Below are 23,400 nucleotides of genomic sequence, written 5' to 3'. Positions count from 1 at the left end.
AGAAAAAACTTTTTTCAGAGTCTACGGTGGTCCTGAATTCAGGCATAGATAAGATTTTGAGGTTAAAAGGAGATCCGGATTTCTCCAGGCGTGAGAATCTGCTTCAAACGTCTATTGAGCGCTTTCAAAGTAATCTGAAGGAAAGGAAGCACTCACAATTTATACGAGATCTTGCAGAATTCAAAGAGGACAAGGCCTTTCCATCTCAACCCACGGGTAGACAGCGACCTGTGGTGTCGTCCTCGGATATTGACACCTCTGACTCAGAAAGGCCCGCAACGTCCGGGAGTACTCCTACTGAGGCGGCTGGGCGTGGACCATCTACATGGATCCCCCCAAAAAAACAGCGAAAGAGGAGAGGGGGGCATTTTGGCTATCATGGATCCCCACATTTTTCATCTTCGGGGCCCTCTGGGTCTTTTTTGGAACAGAGACAGACGGGGGGGTTCTATCCACATACAAGGGCACATCAGGCCAGGGGCGGATATTAAATTTATCTGACTACCCACTTACGAATCTTGACTATGCAGTTCTGTCTAAGGGACTTAATTTTATACCTTCGAATCAATTTGATTGTTTTGGTTGGATCAGAGACTTGGAAATGTTTGGGAGAAGGCTAAGATGGAAGCTGTTTTTTGAACATAATAACCAGGAACAACGTAAGGCCTTGGGTATTGCAGAGGAGGACTACGAGTGTTTCCAGACCCTTACGGATTTGTTGAAGGATGGTACCAAAAAGAGAGGGGAGGGACCCTTTACTACTCTAAAGAGACCAAGTAAAAGATCACCCCCAGTACAGAATTGTACGAGTGTGGATATCTTTTTGAAATTAGTACAGGAAGATCTTATAAAGATTCCACGGGAGCATAGAGGTCATGATGAGTATAATCATAATTTAACCAGGGGAGAATTGAAAGCTCTTGACTCCCTGTCAAAAAATGATAATTTGGTAATCAAGAAATCCGATAAGGGTGGGAACCTCGTGGTCATGAATCATTCCCGATATTTGAGTATGTGTCAGTCTCTTTTGGGGGATCATAACACCTATGAAAGGATACCCTCTGATCCAACCAAGATATTTACTGAGATTTTATTGTCTATTTTGGATTGTGCCAAGCAAAATAATCTAATATCATCTAATGAATATGAATTTTTGACTCCCCATTTTCCGGTGGTACCTGTATTTTATGCCTTGCCAAAGGTTCATAAGGGCCTAGACCCTTTAAAGGGCAGGCCAATTGTGGCAGGGATCGATTCATTGTCCCAGAATGTCGGGATTTATTTAGATAGGGTACTTAGACCATTTGTAACATCTTTACCCTCATATGTACGGGATACCCCACATCTTCTTCAGATCCTGGAAGACATCAATGTAGGCCCGGATACTATCCTGGCCTCCATTGATGTTGAGGCACTTTATAGTTCAATCCCCCATGATCTAGGGATTCAGGCGGTTAATTTTTTCTTGAAAACACGAGCCATTGAGTGTATGAGGCATAATGCTCTTATCATGGAGCTTTTGTCTTTTACCCTCCATCATAATTATTTTTTGTTTAACACCAAGTACTTCCACCAGCTCAGGGGTACTGCAATGGGGAGCCCTTGTGCCCCCAGTTATGCAAATTTATTCCTGGGCTGGTGGGAGGAAACGGTGGTTTTTGGAGGGGAGGATGGGGAATCTCATCAATGTATCGGACTATGGGTCCGATACATTGATGACATCCTCATCCTCTGGAATGGTTCTATATATGATTTTGAATCGTTTGTGGGGTCTCTCAACAACAATAATTTGGGATTGAGATTCACCCATGTTTGTGATCAGAAAAGTATTACCTTCCTCGATCTGACTATATCAAAGGATGAAAATGGCAAAATACAGACGGCAACTTACAGGAAGCCTACGGCAACAAATTCCCTGTTAAAATGGGAGAGTCATCATCCCCTTCCCCTTAGGAAAGGGATTCCTAAAGGGCAATTTCTACGAATACGTAGGAATTGCTCAAGGGAATCAGACTTTAAGGTTCAGGCGTCAGACATGTTTGGGAGATTTCTGGATAGAGGTTATCCTAAGCATGTCCTGCAGCAATCCTATGCTTTTGCGAGGGATACCAATAGACACTCTCTGATGACGTCAAAAAAGAGGAAGGATGATGAAAATGTTTTGCGGATTATTGGCACCTTCGACCTTCAGTCTGAACGTGTGTTTGGTATAATTAAAAAACACTGGAATATCCTAAGGGCGGACCCGGGTCTGGCCAAGTTTATCTCGAAAGCCCCATGTATTACATACAGGAGGGGTCGGTCTATAGGGGATAAACTTGTACACAGCATGTACCAGGGACCACGTCCAGAGGGTACATGGCTGGACAGAAAAGTAGTGGGTATGTTTCGGTGCGGCAGCTGCAGCTTTTGCGAGTCAATGGACCAATGTAAAATGGTTATTGGTTCAGCGAACGGGAACAAATTTTTCTTGCGAGACTTTTTTAACTGTAAGTCAATGGGGGTGGTATACAGGGCGACATGCACGTGTCCCCGTGACTACGTGGGTAAAACCCTGCGGGAGTTGCGGAGACGCGTGGGTGAACACCTGTCGGATATTCGGAATAAGCGCGACACCCCCATAGCCCGACATATGAATGAGATGCATCAAGGGAACCCTAGTTTCATACGTTTTTCAGCATTGGAGCTTGTCAGACGCAGTCCGAGAGGTGGCGATTTTGACAGGGTTCTGCTACAAAGAGAATCATGCTGGATATTTAGGATGGGGTCATTGGCCCCGGGGGGGCTCAATGAGCAGCTCTCCTATAATTGCTTCCTTCCCACTTAGTGTTGGATAGGTCCATATGGTGTTGGGAATTTTCATGTCAGGGAGATCTGATCCCCGGGAAGGGGGGATTACCCTTATTATGGGGGGCTATTTGAAATATCATACTTACTTGTCGGAGGAAATTATGGAAATGAACCTTTTGGGTTAATGAATTGATGGAGAGATCGAAAAATGATGTTGGTTTTGAGATATGATGATTTTTGCTTGGGCTGTTTATTGTATGTGAAGTATTCGTATCAGGTCTAGTGACCATCGAGAAAAATCATATATGTGTATGCATGTGATTTCTAGATGCTTATTTGCTGTGTATTCATGCTATATATGGGGGTGGTATATATGGGCTATATCTGGGATGACCACCTTTATATATGTAGATGTCTGTAGCAGCTTTATATATTATATCCTATCCATGATATATAGGGTCTATGCATAGTCCTTATGTTATTATGAACGTTATAACTCTGGTGTGACTGCACAAGCATCTATGCAGCTGAGATCTCCTGTTTCTAATATTGGGGTTTATATGCCCTTTGAAGGCCCGTGCACTATTCTAAAGGCTGCGGATCATCTAATGTTTGAATATGGCCGCATTACAGTAGTATTGTCCTAATCTACATGCTGCGGGTATCTCCGGCTTTAACAGTGCGGGTATATCTGTAGTTTCTATCTTCACATATACGCCCATCCTTGTTCATGTGACTTTGTGAGCTCACAGCAAGGAGGGCGTTACCTAGCACTGTGAAAGGTTTCCCCCTTGCATTATGTAGATGGGGCATGCGCATTGATTATATCTGGCGGAGCATGCGCAGTAGCTCCTGTGATGACGCATATGTATTCTCATATACACGCCCATCCTTGTTCATGTGACCTTAGTTCACAACAAGGAGGGCGTTACCTAGTACGATGAAGGGTTTCCCTCCGCATTATGTGGATTGGACATGCGTACTGATCGCAATTGGCGGCGCATGCGCAGTAGCAATCAGGATGACGCTGTCTGGGGGAGGGAGTGGTTTTCTCCCCAGCTGTCTCATCAAGCATGGGCTATTTAGGGCAGTGGGGATTATGCAGCTCCATGACGCCTGGAGGACGGGAGCATGATATCTAAACAGTATTGACTGGAGTGCTGCTGATCTGTTCGTGTGGCGCCATGGACCTGCATATCCCCTAACTTTTCTATCTGACAAGTGAGTTATCTGTGTATTATGTTATTGTTTGATGAATTTTGCGCACCTATTGTATTGTTATGTGTGTTCGTAGTATATGCTTTATGAGAAGCTGATAAGACTATACTTACCTTACAGCCTCCTGATGAACCACACGTCCTGTGTGGGGAAACGCGTCGAGGTGGAGACGTCTTATTGATAGGAAATATCTGATGGTTCACGACTTTGATTAAAGGACCTGTTTATACCCTGTGTGGATGCCCCTGGATGAACATACATGATTATGACCGCAGTGTCAGCACAAAAGTGCCAATTCAGCCATCTGGGGAGTCACCAAGTTAAGTTTGGACCTTGCAATCTGTGTCCTTGTGTGAACTAGTCACTGGGTAGAATTTGTGTCCGTTTGTGAACCAGTTATTGGATACATGTTTTTAAATTGTATCAATTTGTCTTTAATACTGTATTGTAAACCCTGGTCTTGATATTCAAGATCAGGGGTTGCCAATTGGTGGCATAAGACAATTGTTCTTTATAATCTATGTAATAATGCACAAATGGTGTGATATGTTATTTTTCTATATTGAATAAAAATTAAGATATTTTTCACAAAAGTGGGGATTATTGGTTGTACAAATAGACTATAGGAATCCCCAGGGCCTAGAGCTAGCAATTTTGATGCCTGATGCAGGGTACCCAGAGCCTGGCGCAGAGTGCCCTACCAGAGCCTGGCGCAGAGTGCCCTACCAGAGCCTGGCGCAGAGTGCCCTACCAGAGCCTGGCGCAGAGTGCCCTACCAGAGCCTGGCGCAGAGTGCCCTACCAGAGCCTGGCGCAGAGTGCCCTACCAGAGCCTGGCGCAGAGTGCCCTACCAGAGCCTGGCGCAGAGTGCCCTACCAGAGCCTGGCGCAGAGTGCCCTACCAGAGCCTGGCGCAGAGTGCCCTAACACAGCCTGGTGCAGAGAGCCCTAGCAGAGCCTGGCGCAGAGTGCCCTAACACAGCCTGGTGCAGAGAGCCCTAGCAGTGTAATAATCTAATGGGCACACACTGTCTTCTCTACTGTGCACTTTTTGCAAAAGAATGAGGAGAGTATCAAATAGGGGATGTGGCTGTGGTGCTGGTGGGTGTAGCTGCTGCAGGGAGAGGATGTGGTCGGAGGATGTGGCCTGCTACATGCCCAAATAAAACACCTTCCACTGGTTCACTCTCGCAACAGGATGTTTTTGCGTAATTTCGTAGCCTGAGTACCACTGGACAAATGATCTGGTCAGAACAAGTAGAAATAGTTTGAGTGGATGGCTGAGCATGCCTCCAGTTCCTTCGCTATGTTTTCCACCCAATCCTTTTCTCATAGAGCAAAGTTTGCACCTGCATCCTATGGGCATCTGTCTTTCAGTTCACCTTGCAAATCAGCAATGCAGTTTGAGCCCCAAATCATGCAGCAGTCTCTTTTAGCTTTTTAATGACTACAGGGGCTGGCGCTCTGTGATCTATCTACCTGGCCCTGCCCCAGAAGTGGAAGAGAGTGAGTCCACTAATGTCCAACCAGTTGTTGTGTTTGAAGATGAGTATGTGGGAAGGCTTGTACACACTGGCAGTGGACCACATCAGCACATCTCTGATGATGAGAAAACACGATACAAACTACTACGGCTTTCTTCACAGTGTAGACCAGCATGGAGGGCATTGTTGAGGAGTGGGTGGAAGATGATGCGGGGGATGATTAGGTCCTAGATGATGAAGTGAAGGCCGAGTGACATGCGCAGTTCAGAGGAAGAGGAGGTTGTCATGCTCTCCCAGCTGCACAGCAAAATAAAGGGCAGGGTGCAAAAGCATAGCCCCATGCCAGTACGTTGGCCCCCACTGCGTCAACGAGCTGAGTAAACCAAAGCCAGCGCAAAGGAGTTCCTTGGCACGGTATTTCTTCAGGCAATGTGCTGACACAAGAAACGGGTGGTTTTGCGTGCTGTGCCGTCATGGCCTGAAGAGAGGCAATAATGTTCATAACCTGAGCACCACCTCTATGACTTGGGATAAAAATGCACACCATGAGCTGCAGTGGAGTACACAGCTGAATAACCAGGAAAGATCTGAAGCTCCTCCTCTTCTGTTGCAGTTTCGGCCTCTTCCTCCCCCTCCCAAGCAACTGGGCCACAAGCGCTCCCCACAGAGAGGATGTGACAGCACCACCAGCAGTGTAACCGAGCATCTCCACACTGTACCTTGGAGGCATTCAACTGTCCATCCCTCACACTGGAGAGAAAGAGTAAGTACCCCCCACCCACTCACGAGTCCTGGTCCTGAATGACTGCATTTCAAAATTCCTGGCCTTTTAAATGATGCCATTCTTGCTGATGGAGACTGACACTTTTAAAAAAAACTTATGGTGTTGCCTGTCCCACAGTGGGGGTTACTATCCCATTTCTATTTAATTGAAAAAATGAATCAGGTAATTATGGATGAGATAATGGCAGAGAAGAAGAGAAACGGAACATTTACACCATTATCAGATCAGTCGTCCGCAAATGGTTTTGAGGTTCAGTTCCTGTTCCAACAGCATGTAGATACACAACTGTACAGTTGGTGGACAGTTTGGGAGGATTAGGATGACAAGGAGGAGGAGAAGGAACAGTGTTCACCGCAATGTGGTACTTAAAGCACCTCACAGGCATCACTGGTACGTGGCTGTGGGGATAGAGAGGACACAGATGCTACACCTCCCTCCAAGGACAGCTTGTTTTTGCCTTTGGGCAGCCTGGCACACATAAGCGAATGCGTATTGCTGTGTCTGCGCAACGATTGTCGAGTTGCTATGAATGTTTCAAGGGCTGATTACAGGGTGACCACTCTGCTGGATCCCCACTACAAAGACTGTGTGCTATCCTTACTTCCATCACTTGTGTGAGATCAGAAAATGCGGGAATACAAGAGCAGGCTGGTAGACACACTACTGATGGCATTCCCACTTGACAGCAGGGGCTCAATGGAAGCACTAGTCAGAGGAAGGCCATTGGTACCACCTTGAAAGGAAGGGTTAGCCTAGCGAAAATATGGAAAAACTTCCTGAGCACGCCACAAAATCTGGCACCATCATCTGATATGGTGTGTATAAGCAGGGAACAGAATCTGTCTAGCCACACGTGTCCATGTACTAAGTGATGGGTCTGCACCATTTAACCTCTGCGCCTCCAAATCGGACATATGGCCTGGGCTACCCTTTATGCCTTGGTGGCGCTGGCCTACCCTGCGGCAAGTGTACTGTTGGATTGTGTGTTTAGCATGACAGGGGCTGTGATCACAGACAGGTGCATCTTCTGTCCACTGCTAATATGGGCAAGCTTACATTATTAAAATGCACCAGACGTGGATCAAAGAAGACTTGTCCATACCTTTGTCTGACTAGAGAAGTATAGCATCCGCACCCAGCCATTGTTACACTCCTCCGCAGTTTGTTCTATTTACCATTCCCAATGGTTTGAGGCCTACTCAAATAAAGGAAACAAGCAAACAAAAAAAAAAAACAGTGTTGGCTACCTCCTCCTCTACGTCTTCCACCTACACCGCCACGTCCACCTCTGCCTCAACTTCCTCCTTCTCTTGGACCTCCGCCTCCTGGTTCAAGATAATAATAATTTTATTCATTTCTATAGCGCTATTAATTCCACAGCGCTTTACTTACATTGGCAATACTGTCCCCAGTAGAGCTCACCATCTAGAGTCCCTATCTGTATGTCTTTGAAGTGTGGGAGGAAACCGGAGTACCCAGAGTAAACCCATGCAAACACGGGGAGAACATACAAACTCCTTGCAGATGGTGTCCTTGGTGGGATTTGAACTCAGGACCCCAGCGCTGCAAGACTGCAGTGCTAACCACTGAGCCACCGTGCCACCCTAGATAAAAAAAAAAATGTATTATATGTTATTATATTTTATCCCTAACCAACACACAATACTAATACACTGCTGGATGCAGCAAGCCCCATGGTAAAGGTGGAGGAGTACAATTGAAAAATACTGATGAAACAACCACTCAGACACCTAGTATTTATGCAAGGGATGGTTGTCTAATATTATAGATGTACATACATAAGACTTGTATAGGCCGCCAGTCACACAATCGTGTAGTTCAAACTGTATGGTTTATAGCCTTTTAACCCGTACTATTAGATCAGACAGGTTGTCCAACACTACATAAGTGCACCCTACAGTGACGGGCACCCCATGTTCCGCAGCCACAACTATAAAGATCTTGTCTGTGTCCTGCATAAAAATGACCAATAAGCACCACTTTGTACAGCACAAGTGATCAGAGCATCGCAGCTTGAAGTCCCCTAAGGATACTACCGTAGTAAAAACAATAAAAAGTTCAAATCTCCCCCCTTGCCCCATTGAAAACAAAGTGAGTTAAAAAAAAATCAAAAAGCCAGAATTACTGTTTTTTTTGTCTCCGCAACATTGCAATAAAATGCAAAACATCACATCTACCCAAAAATGGTATAATTAAAAACTTCAGGTCAGGACGCAAAAAAATAAGCCATCACTGAGCCCCAAATCTAAAAAAAATGGTGACAAACGCGCAATTCTTATTTTGTTTTTTTTTTTGTTTGTTTTTTTTGACAAATTTTAGAATTTTTTTTCACCACTTAAGTAAAAAAAAACTGTACATCTTTGGTATTTACGAACTCTTACTGACCTGGAGAATCATATTGCCAGCTCAGTTTTACCATATCGTGAACATGGTACATAACAAAAATGCACGAGGATTTTTTTCCCCTGTTTTCCAGTAAAATATGTGGCAGAATGAATGATGAATGGTGTCATTATTCAAAAGTACAACTTACCCTGCAAAAAAAACAATCCCTCACATGACTTTATTGACCAAAAAAAAAAAAAGTTATGGCTCTTTGAAGAAAGAGAGAAAGAAACAAAAAATGGAAAATCGGGCATAAATCTTTTTTTTTTCCACATACCAGATCACTAATACAAAATGCGTAAATTGTTCAGTCTTTCGCATAGAAATTTCTCTCCCTTTTAAACACACTAGTGAAAAAAGAATGAAGCTATTCTAAAATAATGTGAAAATGTATTTTACCCTTTACAAACATTGTTTATGTTATTGCTTATAATGTGAACGCCCATTTAGATAAGTCATGACAGCCGTATCAATATTCTTAAGGCTGCTTCTCACTTGCGAGATTCTCGCAGTAGAGCAATGCGAGAAAATCTCGCATTGGAATCGGACACATGTTAGTCAATGATTCAGCTCGCATTTGCGATTTTTTTTCTCAGTCCAAATCGGAGCGAGAAAAAAATCGCAGCATGCTGCTTTTTTGCGAGTTTCTCGCACCATTTGTCCCAATGATTTCCTATGGAAGGGGATTAAAAGTAGGATCACACACGCGCACCAGCGTTCACATTTGCGAATGTGGCAGAAAATACGCTCATTAAATATTCAACAGATGAATGTGACATCACATTCCCAAAGGTAAAATAAATGACACATGTGTAATCAATTTAATGTAGTTAAGATGTTGCAGGAAACTAGCATAGCGATCGCGACACACAGGCGAGCAAAATCATTAATTTATTCAAAAAAAGGATCGCAGTTGCGTTGCACTCGGACCGAGCGTGAACTAAAATCAGCCGAGTTTTTTTCAGCCCAGTCGGACCGATTTTACTCGCATAGATGTGTTTCCAGCCTTAAAGTCACTGCCTGGCTGCTGACAGTAGGTGGCATTGCTTGGCAGCTTGCCAGTGTTCTTGCTTGCCTTAGTGAGCAGTTCACATTGCTGTGAACTTGTCAAAGAGTTTCTCCTAGATCTTCTACAAAGTGGTCAGCTCCTGGTCCTGTTATTTAGTGTAGATTGCTGCGGATCTAATATGTAATCTTGCCAAAGCAAACAGTTTTCGTTAGAGGGCAAGAAAAATTGATGATATAGGGATGTTTTTAGCTTGCACAAGTCATGGCTTTGTAGGTTACAATCATCATTATATTTTGTAACTGAGTTTCCTTGTGGTTCCAGTACTAATAACTAGAGATGCCCGTTCACCCTGGCAGATGTAATGGAAACATTGCACAATCTCATCAATATTTTGCACGATAATCGATCTGTGAAAAAGCCCTTTAAACAGGAGCAATCACCAGGTCAAAAGTGGGCAATTTTTTGTTCTTTTTTTATCTCCTTAGTGTTGCGGGTTTTTTTTTTTTTTAAATCCGCCATATTGTTGCACAGGCCTTTATATTCAGTGCTAATCTTATGGACTTTACAAGGGGGGGGGCTCACAAGTTAATTATGCAAAGCTGGCTAAAGACACCTGCCCCCCTAAAAAGAATTCTGTGAACCACACCCTTTAGTAAAGACCATAAAAATTAGCACTAAATATAAAATTGCATATCTCTGGATCTCTTGAACCCAATGGCAGATTTTTATTTTTTTTAAATTTGTTTTCACGGGAATGGCAGAAATAAAATAAGAGGAAAATCTTTTGTCTTTTGAGCTGGTGCGAGAGCCTCATTAATACAACTAAAGTGAATTGAATATATTGGCACAAAATAAAGCCTATCTTTCAAACAGATTTATACTTTACATTGTTTAGGTCCAACCATTATTTTTTTAGTTATGGAAATGAAAACCCAAGTAGCCACTTTTTTTTCCAACTAATGCCTCAGGTAAGAGCTAAATATACATCAGTTTTATGATGTTAGGATTCTTCTATGTAGAAGTCCATATCTCATCTTCTTTGACTCCTTGGAGGATAGCTTGAGGAGCGTTGAATATTAGGGTCAACTCGAGTCAAACCTATACTGTAAATCCTTAAGTCAACTAGCCTAAAAAGTTTTATGCTTGTCTTTCAGATTCATAAAATGTCTGATATTATGTGTTTTTATACATATGCAGAGCTCATTGTTTCCTGGATAGTTTAGAATTGATCTCATTCTGCACAGAGGATTTTTTCTTTAGGTGTGCAATCAGTAGTTGTAATTCTGAGAATGTTTACATCTTTGAATTTCCTTTCCAGGCCTAAAATAGTTACAAAAGCAACCTGTATGGGAGCATACCTCTGTACCTGTATGGGAGCATACCTCTGTACCTGTCTGGAAACATACCTCTGTACCTGTATGGGAGCATACCTCTGTACCTGTATGGGAGCATACCTCTGTACCTGTATGGGAGCATACCTCTGTACCTGTCTGGAAACATACCTCTGTACCTGTATGGGAGCATACCTCTGTACCTGTATGGAAGCATACCTCTGTACCTGTATGGGAGCATACCTCTGTACCTGTATGGGAGCATACCTCTGTACCTGTATGGGAGCATACCTCTGTACCTGTATGGGAGCATACCTCTGTACCTGTATGGGAACATACATCTGTACCTGTATGGGAACATATCTCTGTACCTGTATGGAAACCTATCTCTACCTGTATGGGAACATACCTCTGTACCTGTATGGGAGCATACCTCTGTACCTGTATGGGAACATACCTCTGTACCTGTATGGGAGTATACCTCTGTACCTGTATGGGAGCATACCTCTGTACCTGTATGGGAGCATACCTCTGTACCTGTATGGGAACATACCTCTGTACCTGTATGGGAGCATACCTCTGTACCTGTATGGGAGCATACCTCTGTACCTGTATGGGAGCATACCTCTGTACCTGTATGGGAACATACCTCTGTACCTGTATGGGAGCATACCTCTGTACCTGTATGGGAGCATACCTCTGTACCTGTATGGGAGCATACCTCTGTATCTGTATGGGAACATACCTCTGTACCTGTATGGGAGCATACCTCTGTACCTGTATGGGAGCATACCTCTGTACCTGTATGGGAGCATACCTCTGTATCTGTATGGGAACATACCTCTGTTCCTGTATGGGAGCATACCTCTGTACCTGTATGGGAGGATACCTCTGTACCTGTATGGGAGCATACCTCTGTACCTGTATGGGAGCATACCTCTGTACCTGTATGGGAGCATACCTCTGTACCTGTATGGGAACATACCTCTGTACCTGTATGGGAGCATACCTCTGTACCTGTATGGGAGCATACCTCTGTACCTGTATGGGAGCATACCTCTGTATCTGTATGGGAACATACCTCTGTTCCTGTATGGGAGCATACCTCTGTACCTGTATGGGAGCATACCTCTGTACCTGTATGGGAGCATACCTCTGTACCTGTATGGGAGCATACCTCTGTACCTGTATGGGAGCATACCTCTGTATCTGTATGGGAACATACCTCTGTTCCTGTATGGGAGCATACCTCTGTACCTGTATGGGAGCATACCTCTGTACCTGTATTGGAGCATACCTCTGTACCTGTATGGGAGCATACCTCTGTACCTGTATTGGAGCATACCTCTGTACCTGTATGGGAACATACCTCTGTACCTGTATGGGAGCATACCTCTGTATCTGTATGGGAACATACCTCTGTACCTGTATGGAAGCATACCTCTGTACCTGTATGGGAGCATACCTCTGTACCTGTCTGGGAACATACCTCTGTACCTGTATGGAAGCATACCTCTGTTCCTGTATGGGAGCATACCTCTGTACCTGTCTGGAAGCATACCTCTGTTCCTGTATGGGAGCATACCTCTGTACCTGTATGGGAGAATACCTCTGTACCTGTATGAGAGCATACCTCTGTACCTGTATGGGAGCATACCTCTGTACCTGTATGGGAACATACCTCTGTTCCTGTATGGGAGCATACCTCTGTTCCTGTATGGGAGCATACATCTGTACCTGTATGGGAACATACCTCTGTACCTGTAAGGAAGCATACCTCTGTTCCTGTATGGGAGCATACATCTGTACCTGTATGGGAGCATACCTCTGTTCCTGTAAGGAAGCATACCTCTGTACCTGTATGGGAGCATACCTCTGTACCTGTATGGGAGCATACCTCTGTACCTGTATGGAAGCATAACTCTGTACCTGTATGGGAGCATACCTCTGTACCTGTATGGGAGCATACCTCTGTTCCTGTATGGGAGCATACCTCTGTTCCTGTATGGGAGCATACCTCTGTACCTGTATGGGAGAATACCTCTGTACCTGTATGGGAGAATACCTCTGTACCTGTATGGAAGCATACCTCTGTTCCTGTATGGGAGCATACCTCTGTTCCTGTATGGGAGCATACATCTGTACCTGTATGGGAGCATACCTCTGTACCTGTATGGGAGCATACCTCTGTACCTGTATGGAAGCATACCTCTGTACCTGTATGGGAGCATACCTCTGTACCTGTATGGGAGCATACCTCTGTACCTGTATGGAAGCATACCTCTGTACCTGTATGGGAGTTATACCTCTGTACCTGTATGGAAGCATACCTCTGTACCTGTATGGGAGCATACCTCTGTACCTGTATGGAAGCATACCTCTGTACCTGTATGGGAGCATACCTCTGTACCTGTATGGGAGCATACCTCTGTACCTGTATGGAAGCATACCTCTGTACCTGTATGGGAGTTATACCTCTGTACCTGTATGGAAGCATACCTCTGTACCTGTATGGAAGCATACCTCTGTACCTGTATGGAAGCATACCTCTGTACCTGTATGGGAGTTATACCTCTGTACCTGTATGGGAGCATACCTCTGTACCTGTATGGAAGCATACCTCTGTACCTGTATAGGAGCATACCTCTGTACCTGTATGGGAACATAGCTCTGTACCTGTATGGAAGTATACCTCTGTACCTGTATGGGAGCATACCTCTGTACCTGTATGGGAGCATACCTCTGTACCTGTATGGGAGCATACCTCTGTACCTGTCTGGGAACATACCTCTGTACCTGTATGGAAGCATACCTCTGTTCCTGTATGGGAGCATACCTCTGTACCTGTCTGGAAGCATACCTCTGTTCCTGTATGGGAGCATACCTCTGTACCTGTATGGGAGAATACCTCTGTACCTGTATGAGAGCATACCTCTGTACCTGTATGGGAGCATACCTCTGTACCTGTATGGGAACATACCTCTGTTCCTGTATGGGAGCATACCTCTGTTCCTGTATGGGAGCATACATCTGTACCTGTATGGGAACATACCTCTGTACCTGTAAGGAAGCATACCTCTGTTCCTGTATGGGAGCATACATCTGTACCTGTATGGGAGCATACCTCTGTTCCTGTAAGGAAGCATACCTCTGTACCTGTATGGGAGCATACCTCTGTACCTGTATGGGAGCATACCTCTGTACCTGTATGGAAGCATACCTCTGTACCTGTATGGGAGCATACCTCTGTACCTGTATGGGAGCATACCTCTGTTCCTGTATGGGAGCATACCTCTGTTCCTGTATGGGAGCATACCTCTGTACCTGTATGGGAGCATACCTCTGTACCTGTATGGGAGAATACCTCTGTACCTGTATGGGAGAATACCTCTGTACCTGTATGGAAGCATACCTCTGTTCCTGTATGGGAGCATACCTCTGTTCCTGTATGGGAGCATACATCTGTACCTGTATGGGAGCATACCTCTGTACCTGTATGGGAGCATACCTCTGTACCTGTATGGAAGCATACCTCTGTACCTGTATGGGAGCATACCTCTGTACCTGTATGGGAGCATACCTCTGTACCTGTATGGAAGCATACCTCTGTACCTGTATGGGAGTTATACCTCTGTACCTGTATGGAAGCATACCTCTGTACCTGTATGGGAGCATACCTCTGTACCTGTATGGAAGCATACCTCTGTACCTGTATGGGAGCATACCTCTGTACCTGTATGGGAGCATACCTCTGTACCTGTATGGAAGCATACCTCTGTACCTGTATGGGAGTTATACCTCTGTACCTGTATGGAAGCATACCTCTGTACCTGTATGGAAGCATACCTCTGTACCTGTATGGAAGCATACCTCTGTACCTGTATGGGAGTTATACCTCTGTACCTGTATGGGAGCATACCTCTGTACCTGTATGGAAGCATACCTCTGTACCTGTATAGGAGCATACCTCTGTACCTGTATGGGAACATAGCTCTGTACCTGTATGGAAGTATACCTCTGTACCTGTATGGGAGCATACCTCTGTACCTGTATGGGAGCATACCTCTGTACCTGTATGGGAGCATACCTCTGTACCTGTATGGGAACATACCTCTGTACCTGTATGGGAGTATACCTGTGTACCTGTATGGAAACATACCTCTGTACCTGTATGGGAGCATACCTCTGTACCTGTATGGGAACATAGCTCTGTACCTGTATGGGAGTATACCTCTGTACCTGTATGGGAGCATACCTCTGTACCTGTATGGGAGCATACCTCTGTACCTGTATGGGAGTATACCTCTGTACCTGTATGGGAGTATACCTCTGTACCTGTATGGGAGCATACCTCTGTACCTCTATGGGAGTATACCTCTGTACCTGTATGGAAGCATACCTCTGTACCTGTATGGGAGCATACCTCTTTACCTATAGCGTTTTATGCATTATGCCTTTTGTTTTCTGGTGGATACACACAAAATCTGGCAGAAACAAAAGCTCCATATGCCTCTGACATACCAAGGTGCAGTGGAGGACTTGTGTACCTATAAACCCTTTTCGGCTCCACACAAATCGGAGCTCTTATACAGCTGTGTTTACGACTACTAAGCCAACTATTGTACTTTACGGAAGTGAATGGTTGAATCTAAGTTGAAGTCCTCTGTAGTGTACCCTTGTAGAATAGACGCATATTTCACTCATATTTCATTTTGCGAGATTTATAACAGTTGAGTATCACTCTATCCCAACAGTCATGTTATTGTCGCTGCATCGGATGGCATGTAACATGACTTTGTGTGTTCATGTGTGGTGGGTTTTGTCTGTTTATTTCCATTTCCCTGTCATCGTGTACCGGGGGCATTACTTATGTGGAGCTTATTACAGTGCTCAAGAAAACAGAGGGCTTTTCCTGAAGTACAGCTAATAAATATTTCCCAGGTGTTCAACAGCGATTTTTTTTAACTGCTCGATTGTCAGAGCTTTAAAGAAGCGCAGTAAATCAGTGGCCCAAGCCTGCAGGCCCAGGTATAATAAAACCAGGTGGTGACAACCAAAGTACACTGCCACTTTTTGGCAGAAGATTTATTACATGAGGAGGGAGAGATTGCCTTTTTTTAAGTCCCTCATCTTGGAAATTATTCTGCTTCATTAGAGGGAAATTGAAGGCAAAATTTTAAGCTCCTTTTTATATGAAAGAAGATTTTGTAGTACACAAAAGTATATAATTTGTTGTGAATTTATACCAGAAAAGGAAAGTATCAGATGTTGGAGCGGCTATGAAAGTGCAGCCAATAATCCAATGTCGGGATGTATTCAGTCTATTATTATTTAGAACTATCAATTTATGTAGTAGGATGTTTTTTATCTTTTATTGCACTTTATTTGAAATAAGCTTGCAGGTTTTCAGGGAGAAATAGCTGTTGGCTGAACAAGCAATTGACTAAAGGCCACTTTACACGCTGCGATATCGTGACCGATATCGCTTGCGTGGGTACCCGCCCCCATTGGTTGTGCGACATGGGCAAATCGCTGCCCGTGACACACAACATCGCCCAGGCCTGTCACACTACTTACCTGCCCTGCGACGTCGCTGTAACCGGCGAAACGCCTCTTTTCTAAGGGGGCGGTTCGTTCAGCGTCACAGCGACGTCACAGCTGCATCACTGAACCGCCGCCCAATAGAAGCGGGGGGGCGGAGATTAGCGGGACGAACATCCCGCCAACCTCCTTCCTTCCGCATTGCGGGCGGGAGGCAGGTAAGGAGAGGTTCCTCGTTCCTGCGGTGTCACACGTACCTATGTGTGCTGCCGCAGGAACGAGGAAAAACTTCGTTACTACTGCAGCAATGATATTCGAGAATGGACCCCCATGTCACCGATGAGCGATTTTGCACGTTTTTGCAATGATGCAAAATCGCTCAAAGGTGTCACACGCAACGGCATCACTAAAGCGACCGGATGTGCGTCACAAATTCCGTGACCCCAACGAGATCGCTTGAGTGATGTCGCACCGTGTAAAGCGGCCTTTAGGGTTATCTTAGGTCTATGGGTACCTTAAACTGCAAAAGAAAAGTGCACAACTTGCTAAAAGAACCAATTTGAGTACAGTATTCATTCTGCAATGGTCCTTTAAAGGTAAATTTGCCCAACACTCATTTTGTAAAGGAAATCTGTGAGCAGGTTTTTGCTACCTCATCTAAGAGCAGCATGATGTAGGCAAAGAGACCCTGAGTTCAATGATGTATCACTTAGATTAGTGGCTGCAACCGATCTGACACAGTGAAAGATTTTGCATATAGCAGAGATCTGAGAGATGCCCAGTGCCACACCAGGCTTTCAGTGTACTTTTCCATAGCCAGAAGCCACTAATCACAGAGGGGGGCAGAGTTGGACAGTGCTGCGGAGACCCACTAATAATAAAGATAACAGTCTTACGCTAACATTCCAGGTAAACAAAAAAAAAGACTGTGAAATAACAGAAGCAGGGCTTAAATCTCTGTTTTAACACTTGCAGCATACTGTCTTCAGGTTACAATACAGAAATCTGCTGAATGAATCCCTTTAAAGGCTGCTTTACACCAGACAATCTATCGTGCGATAGATCGTCGGGGTCACGGTTTTTGTGACGCACCTCCGGCATCTCTGGCAATGCCGGCCTGTGTGACACCTCCTAGCGACGCAGTATCGCTCATAAATCGTGACTCGTGTACTGCTCGCTAGGTTCCATAATATCGTTTAATTTAGTTGTTCATTGTTTCCGTGGTAGCACACGCCGCTCCGTGTGACACCCCGGGAACGATGAACAGCAGCTCACCTGCGTCACGCGGCCGCCGCCGGCTATGTGAAGGAAGGAGGTGGGCGGGATGTTTACGTCCCGCTCATCTCCGCCCCTCTGCTTCCATTGGCCGGCGGCTGTGTGGCGTTGAACGTCCCTCCCACTCCAGGAATTGGATGTTCGCCGCCCACAGCGTGGTCACATGAGAGGCAAGTACGTGTGACGGGGGTTACCGACTTTGTGCGACACGGGCAGCGATTTGCCCGTGACGCAAAAAGGACGGGGGCGGGTACGATCGATTGTGAAATTGCACAATCGGTCGTACCGTGTAAAGCAGCCTTAAGACTACGTTCCCACTATCACCTTGCGGAGTCTTTGCACACACTGTATTTAGATTAGGTTACTCGCGTTTTTTCATTGTGTTTTTGTGGGTGTCTTTTTAACATGCATTTTTATCATGTTTTTGATGTCAATTTTATCTCTCTTTGATGTGTCATGCTTTAAATAATGCTGCTTTGTTTTTGATACTTCCTGCTATTTGGCCTTGACAAAATTTTATTGATATACTTGTTACGAATTATATGTGTTTCTGATTTGTTTTTGCCAGAGAAATGCAGATTTAATGCAAGTCTATAGGGAAAATCTGCACATAAAACTTAGCATACCTGCAAGAGAAATTGACATGTTGCGGATTTGAAAAAGACAGTGCAGGTTAGATTATGCTGCGTAAAAAACCCCCAACACAATAGGCATGAATGAAATTTCTTTAACTCTCATCCACTTTTCTGGAACTGAATATTTTAACTGATTTAAGCAGATGTCCCTGTTTTATAATTTAGTGTGGGAGTTTTGCAGTCAAAATGTTACGTTTATACATACCCTTAAAAGGGATCCTATTAGCCAAAAGAAAAACAAAATCGATGCAGACATAATTGTAATCAGCAAGTAAATACTGTTTTAAATATGTTTGTCAGTTTAAAAGGAAGAGAAGCTACAGGGAGAAAATAGTTATATTCTCCCTGCAGCTGCTCTTTTCCAGGCATTAAGGTGTTACTAAGGCATTAGAATCAGTCACTACACACTACACAGTAATTGCGCTGTAATTGCGACCCTTGCTCATTTTCTTACATACTGCTCCAGAGTATGAGCGCAGAAGAGGCTGTGGAGGAGCGGTGGACATCATTACAGCGTGTAGTGACTGTTATAGCCCCTGCACTGCCTTGATGATTGGAAGCAAGTGGCTGCAAGGAGAATTTAAAGGGAACCTGTCACCAGGTTTTTTCCCTTATGAGCTGTAGCCACCATCAGTGAACCCTTATTTACATCATTCTAGAATATGGTATATAGGAGACCAAGCCCCTCTGTATAACATTAAAAACACCTTTATTATACTCACTTAGGGGCGGTCTGGTCTAATGGGTGTTGCTGGTCGCAGATCCAACGCCTCCTCTCTGCTTCCAAGCCCAATGTGGGTGATGTTCTTACATCATCCACACAGACCGCCATTCCAGTCACACGCAGGCGCACTTTGATCTGCCCTGCAGAGGGCAGATCAAAATATTGTAATGCGCAGACGCAATGAAAGGTAAACAACCGACCACGCATACACATTATAATCTGCCATCAGCGGGCAGATTAAAGTGTGCCTGCATGTGACCGCAGTGCTGGCCTGTGTGGATGACGTAGAACGTGTCATACATACTGGCCTGAATAGAAGGAGGACAGCAGTGGAAGGAAGATAGGAGGTAGCGGACCAGCGACTCCCATCGGACCGGACCGCCACCTTAGTGAGTATAATAAAGGGGTTTTTTTACATAATACAGAGTGGTCTGGGCTCTTATATACAGAATTCTAGAATGCTGTATATACGAGCTCACTGATGGTGGCTGCAGCTCATAAGGGAAAAACCTGATGATAGGTTCCATTTCACTTCATCTGCATTCCAGTAGCCACTCATCCATTTAGACAGTTGGACATCTTTAACCCTTGTCTGGTACCATGAAAAAAATCAATAGTTGTACCAATCTGCTTGGGGTCACATTGTCTCCATGGTATCAGACAAGGGTTTAAGAGATGTTCTCCAGTTTAACAGTTTACCTCCTAACCTCTGAAGAACCCTGGCTGCATTGAGTGAAAGTCGATTATATGCACTACAGCTAAATTCATACTTAATGGGAGTACTGGAGATTGCTGATCTTTTCTGTTCCTATTGGAATGAATAGCTCCTCAGGACCTCAGTTCTCAGGATTGGTGGAGACCATGGTAGTCAGACCTCCAGTATTGGAAATGTATCCTCCATCGTTTGGATAGAAGATAACTTTCAGACTTGAGGCATCTCTTTAATAACTGCTATATGTGCAGATGAGAACCATTTTTCGGCTGACTGGTTCTCTTTACATATTTTTAGTAGATCCGGTGGGAAGCTAACTGCACAGAATCCTTTGTAACAAATGACTTGGCTACAGGGCCACAGTTTGCAGCCTCAACAAATTTTTGGTGTCGGAGGTGCTTAAAACTCAGCTGACGTGAATATGCGTATTATAAATGTACAAATTTGTAATAGAGTAGTAAATGTATCGGGTGAAATGATATAAATAATAATTGGGATAGTCTTTAATGTCATTATCTGCCTTCACTGTAGACTATACAGAAGGTTTGTTTACTTTTTGCGATGTTCTCATTTCCTGAAATTAAAAATATGTTTTTATGGAAAATGATGAAAACATATATTCCATTTTTGTCCACATCACTTTATTCTCATTATATTTTAATTTCCTTGCATTGTGAGTTGTTCTCTTGTTAAATTAAATCCAGGAACCATGAAAATACTTTTATCACCATTTGACTCTGAAATATTGTGGAAACCGTTATTAAAAGTATAGAGGGAATAATATCAATCCTAAAAAAGTTTTTATAGGGAAAGCAAGAAACAGTTTCTGGAGCCACTTGAATAATAAAATCCTAATATCGGAATCACTTTCTTTCCAACTGTAAAGTAGCCTGACTTCTTATTATACCTTCTATGGTTTGTGAATGGACTAGTCATCAAGGCTGTGTTAATGCCAGGTAAGAGCTTATAAATGATCTTTTATGAAAATTACACTGACATTGTGCTTGTATTATATAGTTATTTAATCAGCAGCAAAATTTTGTTTCCCCACTGCCCTATAGGACATTTTTCTGCTTGGGCAACTTGGGCCCTACTAGAAGAATTGGTGTGGGTGTTCCTCAAAAGGGGCAAAAGACACCCCGTAGCTGGGGCTACTCAGTATCAGCGGTTCTCAGATAAATTGCATAGCTAAAAATATTTGTGCTACTTGCTGTTGCCTGATTATTTTGCTGCTGTGAATGTTCCGTAATACTATAGCTAAATCACAGTCACAAGCAACTTACACTAAAGTCCATGGCAAAGGAATTGAATACAGCTTGCAACCACAAAATCCAACATATTTGTAAACGGTTAGGATTTTGTGCCGCAGTGCGACATTATACTAAATCATTAAGGAATCTGTCGGCAGGTTTTTGCCACCTCATTTAGAGCATCATGATGTAGGCAAAAAGAGTCAGAATCTAACAATGCATCACTTAGATTAGTGTTTGCAGCCGTTCTGACAAAATGAAAGATTTTACTTTTTGTATGTAGCAGAACTCTGGGAGCTGCCCCTTCCCACACCAGGCTTTCAGTGTACATTTCCATAGACAGAAGCTGTTAATCACAGAAGGGGCGGAGTCTGACTACAGCTCATGGTTGCTGGGACCCATTAATGATAATGATAAGAGGCTTAAACTAATATTGCAGGTAAACAAAAGCATGCTTTGAGATAAGAGACATAAGGCTGTAAACTGCATGTTAACTTTTACAGCATGCTGGCTTCAGATTACATAGGAAAAATGTCCTGACAGAGTCCCTTTAAATGTGAAGTTACGATGCGACACTGCAATCTCAGTTGTAGGCAACACATTTCTGTACATACATGTAACCTACTTAATTTTTATAATCTACTTTTGCCTTGGTCAAATGCCTATTATTGCATAAGGGAAGAGAAGAGATTAAAGCTGGCCTCAGTCATGTGTTAATGGTAGACTGAATCCGCTTACTGCTTTTTATGGTGACTTTCATCTTTCTATTGACTGCTGATCATATGTTCTCACAGGGGATATGCTGCCGGCAGAGGTTGTTGGTGGCAGCTTATTGCCCTCACTGTGTTAAAATTCATTCAAGTTCTTAGTTGAGCCAATTGAGTAGGTTTATGGTGAAATTAGGAAAAATAGTTGTTATTCACTAAATTGTCTACAATCAACTTTGCACTTAGCAGGTTAGGCTGTGTGCGCACAGGGTGTTTTTGATGCGTTTTTTGATGCAGATTGTGACACAAATCTGCATGTCTATCCTTATGCCAGCAAAGTCAATGAGAATTCTGAAGTGCTGTGCACACGTCACTCATTTCTTCGTTGCAGATTTGGTGCAGAAAATAATCTGCAGCATGTCAATTGTTGGTGCGTTTTTTTTCCTGCATTTTTTAGCCCCTCCAGCTGTTGACTTCACTAAAAAAAATGCATGGGACAAAATGCATGCTTTTTTGGGTGCAGTTTTCTGCCAGAATGTGCAGAAAATGTATTCACCAAAACTGCAACAAACGCACATAGCCTTATGCAGGAATTTGTCATCATGAGTAAAGCGGGCTTTACACACTATGATATTTCCAGCAATTGCTAGCGATATCGTACGCAAAAGCACCCGCCCCCGTCGTGCATGCGATATCGTGTGATCGCTGCCGCAGCGAACATTATCGCTACGGAAGCGTTACACGCACTTACCTGGTTGGCGGCGGTGCTGTGACTGCCGAACAATCCCTCCCTCAAGCGGCCGGCCAATCAAAGCGGAGGGGCGGAGATGAGCGGGACGAACATCCCGCCTACCTCCTTCCTACCTCATTGCGGGCGGGACGCAGGTAAGGTGAGGTTCCTCGCTCCTGCGGTGTCACACACCGCGATGTGTGCTGCCGCAGGAACGAGGAACATCATCTATAAACAACCATTAACAATTTTTGGTTTTAGGATGACCTCTCCATGGTGAACGATTTTCACCACTTTGGAGGACTTTTAAGGTCGCTGGTAAGTGTTACACGCTACGATACCGTTAATGACGCCGGATGTGCGTCACTAACGATGTGACCCCGACGATAAAACATTAACGATATCGTAGCGTGTAAAGCCCCCTTTAAGATAGGCCTGACCCTTCTGTAACAATTGACCAGACACCGACATATCTGATGACCAGTTGTGCCAAAGAAAAATATTCATTCTTCTAAGTCTAACAAACCTTTGTGCATATGATTTTTCAAAGTATAAAGGAAAACAATATTTAAACACCATTAAATCTAACATACCTTCTACATGTATACTGTATACAACATATGTACACAACTAACCCACACTTATTCAACCAGTGGCAGTATGTTCAATTGTTCCTTTGCTAAATTTTGCATGTCCTTATCTTAGTTTTCCATTTTTTGGAGAGAGGTGTTTCTGGGGCTAATGGAAAGCTTTCACCCAGTTGGGTGTTTAGATGATGGACATCCCTATATCATGTTGTGCTCTG

General features: G+C 44.0%; 1 protein-coding gene across 3 annotated transcripts in view; it reads left to right on the top strand.

Moving 5' to 3' along the window:
- AFG2A (AAA ATPase AFG2A) overlaps positions 1-23,400 on the top strand; it is a 603,999-nt gene that overhangs the window by 248,367 nt on the left and 332,232 nt on the right. The window contains exon 15 of one of the 3 annotated variants that reach the window (XM_075348839.1): positions 4,129-4,264. The exons of the other annotated variants lie outside the window; for them this stretch is intronic. Within the exon in view, the coding sequence (XP_075204954.1) occupies positions 4,129-4,203 (75 nt within the window). The 3' untranslated portion in view covers positions 4,204-4,264. Of the gene's footprint in view, positions 1-4,128; positions 4,265-23,400 lie in introns of those variants that run through there. 3 annotated transcript variants of the gene reach the window in all.

This window comes from Anomaloglossus baeobatrachus, chromosome 1, assembly GCF_048569485.1.
Source record: "Anomaloglossus baeobatrachus isolate aAnoBae1 chromosome 1, aAnoBae1.hap1, whole genome shotgun sequence".
In the NCBI taxonomy this organism is placed as follows: domain Eukaryota; kingdom Metazoa; phylum Chordata; class Amphibia; order Anura; family Aromobatidae; genus Anomaloglossus; species Anomaloglossus baeobatrachus.
Note: the sequence above shows the minus strand (reverse complement) of the source record. Positions and strands in the feature narration are given on the sequence as shown.